This window comes from Micromesistius poutassou, assembly GCF_964030765.1.
Source record: "Micromesistius poutassou genome assembly, chromosome: 7".
In the NCBI taxonomy this organism is placed as follows: domain Eukaryota; kingdom Metazoa; phylum Chordata; class Actinopteri; order Gadiformes; family Gadidae; genus Micromesistius; species Micromesistius poutassou.
The window spans coordinates 7111754-7120941 of NC_140277.1; the positions used below are offsets into that span (position 1 = coordinate 7111754).

At 41.9% G+C, this 9188-nt stretch overlaps 1 protein-coding gene across 1 annotated transcript; it reads right to left on the reverse strand.

Moving 5' to 3' along the window:
- Positions 1-542: 542 nt before the first annotated feature.
- Positions 543-8879, reverse strand: sfxn3 (sideroflexin 3). Its single transcript, XM_084470381.1, has 11 exons — positions 8790-8879; positions 7509-7682; positions 6629-6799; positions 6000-6098; positions 5497-5572; positions 5302-5387; positions 4671-4798; positions 4265-4314; positions 3736-3785; positions 3584-3631; positions 543-3212 (listed from the first exon to the last, which is right to left on the reverse strand). Exons 2-11 carry the CDS (start codon positions 7670-7672, stop codon positions 3116-3118), a joined length of 969 nt encoding a protein of 322 aa, XP_084326507.1. The 5' UTR covers positions 7673-7682; positions 8790-8879; the 3' UTR covers positions 543-3115.
- Positions 8880-9188: the final 309 nt, after the last annotated feature.

Genomic DNA, 9188 nt, shown 5'->3' on the forward strand with positions numbered 1-9188 from the left:
TTTCTCTTGAGATTAAGCACGCCTACCAAATCTAAAAAAATGTTTCCCTTGATTTTTGAGCAGATTCTGAAGTTCCTTCTTGGAAAAACAGTTCTGCTATCAAAGACCTTTTTGTATTGCTAACTGTACCGTATTTGTTTAAGGTCAGGAAGAACTTCATCCCTAGCCTGACATCGCTAGAATGTAGATGAATTCGCAAATTAATCTACTTAAACCCATCTAAGACTAAGGCCTTTTTTGAACCGCGATGCCCTGTTCTTTGATAAAGATCAGCTTTATCAATGGTAGGCTAAACTTAATAGTATTGTTATAATTTCTGGAATTGTTTCTCTTGAAAGTTTGTAGAATTTTTTTCTATTATAACAACATATCATATGATATAGTAAGTCTTCGTTTCTAAAGACCTCAGGTTCTTTTTATCTATTCATATTTTTCATATTTTATCTAGTTTGGGTTATGCAACAAAATAGGGTAGGTCGGACCAACTCCCTATAAGACCGACCCACGGCAAACAAAGATATGAGCCCAGTTAGACCTTCCAGTTAAATATTTTATTCTGTTGCTCTTGGTAAATACACATCAAGGAAGGAAACATCCACAGACACAGTACAAAGTCTGGAGGAAGAAACAAGTACTGCACCAATACTGACTGAAGAATGTAACTAACAGGAGTTTTTGTACATATTACGCCATGAAAACAAACAATTTGTGGAGTGTCCAAATATCTATATATGAAACTTCATTCTGTGCAATGCTGGATAATTGTGCAGTGACTGGAAACTATTTCATTAATATTGATTAAACTCTAAATTACTTTCATCAGACCTAAAATAGTTTTAGTTCCTTCCATACCTTTTCCTGAGGATTATCATTGTGGTTGGTAATTTTTCAAATATATCTTCGGAACCAACTATTTAGTATCACAATAGTTACGGGGTAACCCCATTCTAGTGAACATAAGACATGCTGTTACATGAGGGAAGGTCCATTATGATAAAGCTCACACTAAAACAAAGTCTCCATCTGAAATTCCTCAACCCTGTTACCAATTCATACTGGTCTCATCTTTGGTATTGGGTGCATTCCAACACGACTGCAACCAGTTTGTCCATGATATTTCATTGTACATAATGTCCATCGGACATCTAGGAGAATGCACAATCTCAGAAAATACTGTGCACTCAATTGCACCAATGGGTCGAAAGTAATAAAAAGCTACTCGTTCCTCAACATATTGCTTGTGAGTGCTGGTATAAGCTAGCGTATAGCCCGTTTAACATTGTCAAGCACAGTAATCATACAATACAATTTCCAATACATATTTCAATAGAACCCCTCTTAAAAGCCACATAAAAGCTTCTACAGCAGCACAGCAAAGGTTATAGTGCAGTTTAACCCAAAGCATAAAGCAAAATCAGCAACGGCAATACAACATAACACATGAATAAAGGGAAATCTAACATATTGCATGTAGTTGAATTATGAGTTCAAGTGTTCCTTCAGTCCTTTAACACTGTCCTGAACTAATGTAATTATAAGAAAATGTTTGTCCCGAGCACTTAAACGTACAGATGGGAGAATTAGCGAGACATAATTAGGTAGATAACCCTGTTTGATAGCAACTTCAGTCCGGTTAGGTAGTACACCCTACCATCTATTCAAACTCAAACACATACACAAACATCCATAGATTTCAGGTGACAGGTGTGCATACATAGAGGTTAGAGGGGGCACAATACATCAACTAAACTACCACTCTAGTATCAGAATAAATGTTACCAATGTGACCATGTTTATTTATCAAAGCATGGTCACATTGACAAAAGTAACTCGATTTACATTTGAGTTAGAGCAGAAGCCAATACACCTCACTCATTGTTCTGTTGCATAGACACACACACACACTATACCATGTACAAATACAAGTATGCGATTCTTGTAGCAGCTGATTGCGCTGATTTCTGACACGTGTGTATTCTGCTGCCATCTGGGGGACAAATAGGCAACTCCTGGTGCATTGGGTTTTACTCACAGCTTGCCTTGTGATACCTGTGGGGTGAGCTACAGCTTTAGCATTTAGACGGTACACAGTACATTCTACCCCATCAGTTACAGCCATCAGCAACAATCAAGTAGCTCGTCCATATTGTCGCGCAATTCAGTGAACCTCGACTCAACCACAAGGCCTTGAAGTGTGCCGGACAGTTTGGCATCGTCGTGGCTACAGTACATAAACGCTGACATCTTGCTCCCACGTATGGGGCTACTATAATATTGAAGTTTAATATGCGCCTAGCACCTGCATAATAGAGTAAAATGGCGAATGAGTAAGTACACTTCAGAGGAGTCATAAGCTGCTGGGGTTACTAGGCTTGGTCCATTTTGTGCTCATGAAATGTGCGTTTTTATTTTTCCCCAATTGTGATAAAAATGGTGAATGTGCTTCAAGCCAGCGCAAAAATATATGATTGGAAAGCTAAATAAAGCAATGATGAATGGCATAGGGTTGCAAAGTTATAGACGGTGATAAACTGAAGCCAGTCAGAAACTACAACTCTGAATTGGACTTACTATGGTTCACTCAATTCACAAAATCAAAAAGTATTTTAATGAAATCTGATAGGCGTGGAGCCATTAAACATTACTAACCTGCCCCTAGAGAGGAGATAACAGGAGATAACACAAGATAGCACAACACATAACAAAACAAAAAAGGAGTGTCTGTTAGCCTTGAGCGTATCAAGTACTAAGGGAAGTGGGTCTCAAGGTCTTCCTAGACATCCATCTGTTTTCAGTAACGGTGAAACCAAAGCACTCTTCAAAACTCAACCGCTATCTCTACTGTGACCCTTTGCACTATGGAGCACCCATAAAAAAATATAATAATAACAAACAATAGAAACACATAACACGGGAGACTAAAGCGGAACAATCATGAACAGAGTTTCCCCTGCCTTCTGAATTGTGCCCTGAAGAGTGTTGGGTAGTAGTAGGCTCAGCCAATATGGATGTGTGCGTGAAGAGAGCGTGCACACTCGTGTGTGTGTGTGTGTGTGTTTGTGGGCGTGTGTGTTTGTTTGTTTGTTTGTTTGTTTGTTTGTTTGCGTCAGTGGTCCTACAAGCCCTTGTTGAAGTAGACGGTGGTGGTCTGGGGGCTGATTTCTCGTATCCTCTCCTGCAGTTCTGGCTCCAGGCTGCTCACACTCATGGAGCTATAAGGACATTGATAGAGGCAGTCGATCAGAATGAGCCCAATCTCTATCTGACTTCAACACCACATGACTTTCACTATGTGACTTGAGTGGATCAAGCATTTCCAGCACAGAATCTATCAATGGAACTGCAGCACACCCCCCACCCCTCCATTATTATTAATGACATGTTTTTCAGTGGCACCCCCAAAACTCTCATTCGTCACTGGCATGCATTTTTTTTACATTTTGTTCAAAGAGAGCAGAATTAGGTACATGATTATCTAAAAACTACTATTTGTATTGAAACACTCCATTACATGTCTTCTTTATTCTACCCTCTCTGGTATTTTGTTTGTACTGTACATGCTGTGGGAGGGGCCGGTACATACCTCTTCTGGGGGAACAGGGCGCAGCACAGTGGAGTGGCAAACACCAGGCTGGAGAAGAGAAGGAAGTGAGGGGTCGTACGCACTGTAAGCCAAGAGGATGGTACACATCCCTCCCTCTACCATCTTTCAGAGGTGTGTGTCCCGCTACTTACCAGAAACCCACCAGTCCCACCTGGATCGGAGCGTTGAGCAACGGGTAACGCTGCAGGAGAGGACAGAAAAAAAATATTTAAATATGTGCCGCAACACAATTTCCGTTCCATTACTTCCTGTGAGCTGTGTATAGTAGTATGCCAGTTAACAGTCCCCTGAGTTAGAAGAATAAGATGTTTTTTTTTAACCAAGCAGTATCTGAAACATTTAACGGAAATGTGCATGTCCATCTCGCCTTAACCCTCGTCACTGAAGCAGGCATGGAAGTCCCACACTTTCACGCTCACAGAGAACACCGATTTGAGGCACCCCGTTTCAGGCGTTCTGTCATAAGATTAGAACGATCATATCCATTGCTCGCCTACACACTGGCCATACTCTGCATGCAGACCAGAGCTGGTCTGACTCGTTGGGCACACATTTCTGCATTACTGTTTAAGAAGATGATGGATGTTTGTGGAATGTGGCTGGAATGAGAGTTTGTTTAGAGTTTAGCAAGAGATGACAAGCCTTGGGTCCCATGCTCACCCTCATGAAAGCCTTCTTCTCAAGCGCGTTCATTATGACGGGGGGAATAGCTGTGAAAATGGAAAGAAAAAGGACAAATCTTGAACAGTGGAATAATGGGTCTAGAACCCAAACAACTAAAACAATATATAGTATTTGCCCCTTAATTTAGTTATTCAAGCACCTTAAACATCTATCTTAATCTCAATGAGACTTACCCTTATACAAAAAATTGCAGGTAAGCTGCATATATCAGGAATCAAACTCAGAACCTTTGGGCCAGAGGGCCGCGACACTGATACTTTTCTGCCCCACTACAGACAACTGTATTTGTGCTATACAATGTTAACCTCATAACTCATGATCCCGTTCTACTATCCAACAAATCCAGGGAGGGGACCACATAAAGAGGAGGAGTTGGTCTTACCCATGGCTGGCACCGCCATGCCGATACGGGACACGATCACCTGGAGGATGGCCTGCTTGGCGGCGCCCGGTGACTCTCCCAGCCGGTTGTCGTTCTCGTCGGTCACCGGGATGCCGTACTTCAGTTCCCTAGGAGACGGGTGGACAGCGGGGGAAGATTAGAAAACAGTCAGCTTCAGTCAGCCAGGTGTCAATCACGTTAACGTCTGGTTTGTCAAGGTAGCTTTTTGTTTTGAAGTGAGCTTGTTACAGTTCAAGTTCTTTTATTAGTCAAATGCACAACATAACAGGCAAAGCAGTCATAGAAGGCATGTTTTGCATTAACTAATAAAATAACTTGAACTTTAACAAGCTCACTTGTGTTCCAAACAAAAGCTACCTTGACAAACCAGACTCGAATAGTCTGTTAATATTACAATAGTTAATTGTCCGTGGTACTGTAGTGAGAGGGAAAGATGGAATAGTGGTAGACATTTATGGCTATGCATTTAATTATTGATTCATGCTGTGTCAACTGTCACCACCGACAAAGTTGTGTGCACTGGTAACTACACCAATCCCACCTCAGGCCACAGAGGGCGGGGCATTTGATCAACGAGAGTTTGACGACAGAGGACATGGTCGGGACTCACCTCTGCCTCATGAAAGGGATGTTGATGCAGTTGGCGGCGGCGACAGCGACGAAGGGAACGAAGCGGCTCATGATGGGCGGCAGGCGCTGGGGGAGAAATGGGCACATGCATAACATAACGTTTCACATCGCCTGCAGTGGAGTCGCTTCAGTTTAGTGTGGTTGTTCATGGTGTGAGGAGGACCCAAGGCATTACCGCGGCCAGAGTCTTGAAGCCCAGGGCGGTGACCACTGCTCCCGTCGTGGCGCATACATAGGCGGCGCCCAGCTGACTGAGAGAGACGAGGACGGACACATGTTGGCAACAACAACAACTTCCAGAGGCTTATTCTACATTATCTTATTATGTTTTATACGTGTCAGTTGGTGAAAACAAAAATGTGAATGAATACATCTCTAGGCATAGTGGGCCCCAGTGGGAGGCTGGCCTGTTTTTGATGCATACATTTATTGTCATTTCGACATGACGATCTGTAGAACTTTTCTGGCCCAAACTGGAAAAAGTCTGAATGAGAGTCTTAACTAAGGTTTGTGGTAATTGATAATAAAATAAAGTGGTATATTATTTCACAATAATCTTGCCAAAATCAGAGGGGGTTGGCCAGGTGGGCAAAGATAATGGGACGACCCTGTGGTCGGGTTGTTGTAGTTTGTACAGATTAACAGGCTAATAGAGGAATGATTTGGTAGAGGGATTACTTCACGGTCAGGGGGGCATCTCCACTGCGATTGGTGTAGTTGACCACTGCGTTGAAGGACTGGTTGACCCATTGCCAGAACACCACTGCTGGCGTAGTCCTGACCAATAAGAGCAAGGAACACATTCAGGGAACACTGTTTGCACCATGTCGTGTGCTTTCAAATCTCTTGGTGTGTGTGCTTTGAATGCCAAGGACACAACAGGAAGGATTTTGGCCTTGCTGTCCATCAAGTTTAAAGTATGTGACTTTCATAGACGCCAGCAATAGCAACTGGGATGTCTTTGACCTCCCGGTCGAAACATGGAAAACAGCAGGTGTTTCAGGAGTTCATGGGTAGCATGCATGCTAAATTTCACTACCACCATCTTATTAGAATTCAGTGGTTGATGGTTATACAGTCCCTGAAGAGGAACAGGGTCCTTATGCCAAAAACAATATTAACAGATAGGGACTAAAAACAATACAAAATGAAACCTATCTTGATGTCCTTTTCTAATTTACAACAGAAAGACATAAAGCATACTAGTGAGTTATAGTTAGGAGAAATTAGAAAATACTGATCAGTCTGATAAAGAACTGCAGTATTCAGAAATATAAATCACAGACGGCAGATGAGTTCCCAGTTACCTGTAGAAAGTGAGCATGGATCCTGTGATGGACATGTTCATTGGCACCTGAGCCGACATCCGGCCAATCACAACCATCTTCTCCCCGGTGTCAGGGTGGAAGGCAGAGTCATAGACATACTTGGCCTTCCAGAGAGAGTCCTCCGTAAGGCCCGGCTTCACGATCCCAGCTCTGGGTGGACAACAAAACCTCTGGTTAAATGCAAAATCTAGTCCTAGATCTGGTTCATTATCAGAGGTAGGGCACCCAACTTTAGCCATATCACTGTTTTTTACTAAATATCTCAAAGATACTATTCAGCATGAGGCCTTTTGGAGCTATTGCTTCTGCATTGGTTTTCCATAAGGAAATGTATGGTATGGTAAACAGATGCTACGACCTGCAGCCAGAATTAACTAAAGGGCTCATTAACTACATTTAAACATTAACTCCTACATCTTCCTTGACTATAGACCTTGCAGTGCATTTTTAGCTTGAGTCATCAGTAAAAGCAAGGTTATCGGAAAGACACAATAAAATAATTGTTTGTTTGATTTTCTAAATAATTTGACTACAGCACAGTCAGTTATCAAGAACACAGTTTGTTTTACAAACTTGACTTTCTGGTGCAGATGCATCCAAAACACATTCCCCGTATGTCACCCTATATGAACTCAATATAAAAAGCTGAGGAACAACAGGTTTATCTGATTCAGCCAACTAATTGACAAGCAACCTCAACTGTCAGGTCAAAGCAAAGCTTTTTTTTTTTTTTTTACATAAATCCTTACAACATGGACAGACACACACACACACACACACACACACACACACACACACACACACACACACACACACACACACACACACACACACACACACACACACACACACACAGTACCTGTAGTTCTCCACAGTGATCCTGGCATCTTCCAGGGTCTCAGACGAGAGCAGGACGTTCCTGGGGTCTGTGACCATGAAGAAGTGCTGGGCGCGGCCCATGAACGTGCCCTGGTCCCATCTCGGCTCCTTGATGTTTATGGTTAGAGGCAGCTCTCCAGACATATTGGTTTATCTTTGACGGAAAGAGCAACACGCCCATCACTTTTCAGACCACAAAAGTTTACACAAGTACATTTTAGAATTGTTCCCTACACAAGCACACAACTATATTACTCGGCCGTAACATAAAAAAAAAATTAAAAACAACAACTACAAAATAAAAAAAAACTCTAAAATACCTTTTGAACAAAACACCAAAACAAGCAAGTCCATCTGGGCACAGGGATTGAAACACACTATAGAAGGTGAAATGATGGAGGAAGTGAAATAATAATCATTCTCCTGTTAAACCCTGATCACATTACCAGCCTCCCAGCTGTGAACAGGTTATTACGACGATTTTCAAAATGTGAACATTTTTAATCCTTGTTTTTTTTTGCCAAAATAACTACGTTTTTTTCTAATAAAGACTCCAAGACTCATTGTCTCCTTCTACTCAACATAAGTAACCACATTATGGCAAAGAATCTGTTTAAATAAATATTTTTTGATGGCAGCTAGTCCTAAAATATATTTTAAAAACGAACGTTATGCTACTCAAACTTTAGTCAACGACTACTACGATTAGCACTACAATTTAGCTGCGTCAGATTTTCGAGGGCACTTGGGGTTTGCTCTTCGTGATGTTAGAATTGTAAAAGAGACGAAACACGCATACCATTACACGAGGTGACAGATGGACACGTTAAATCACGAAGGGCTGCAGGAGGAAAGTCCTTGCACGACACCAGCGGCCAATGACACATTTAACGTTACGATCTCAGGAAACAACACGCCTGGTAGCTGTGAGCTAACCACAAGCTAGCAATAGATGTATGCCTTGTCTTCAACTATTTGATACCCTGAACAAGCAATGCATAACGTTACTAACCAGACGCGTCAATTTGTTGAAAGACAGTGTTTTCATATAATATAGTAGTTATTCGACCTTTATTACCAAGATAATAACACACAACTCCCACATCCACTGTTTGCTTACCAGCCTGACAGCTAGCTCGTTAGCACGCTAAGTAGTAATAGTTTTAGTTGCCAAGCACTGATGCGACCTCTAAGAGTCTAGTAAACGGATAACGTCAGTCAGTTTGTAACCGTTTGTATGGCTTTGTTTATTAATACGTACCTTCTTTACAATGGGCAATGTATGACCTCTCAATATCACGGCGCTGCCGGTGTGTAGCGCTTCCCTGTAAACACGCGGGGCGACGTCGACTCTAGTTTGTCATATGTTCCATTTCGTTGCGATGTGGGCTGTGCGAAGAAGATAAACACTGCCTGATTGGTCGATCGTTGCTGGGTGAGGTCAATAAACAGCGTCTGATTGGTCGACCATGGCTGGGCGAGGACGATAAACAGCGCCTGATTGGTCGATTGCTCTTCAAAACGAAATGTCAGCAATAAATACAATATTATGTATTTTTGGGAAATATATAGACGTTATCTGATTATTTCGGACTCTTGTTCATTCGAGTAAATAAGTTAGTATTAATTGCGATAAAAAAGCAGGGTGTGTAGATGATTC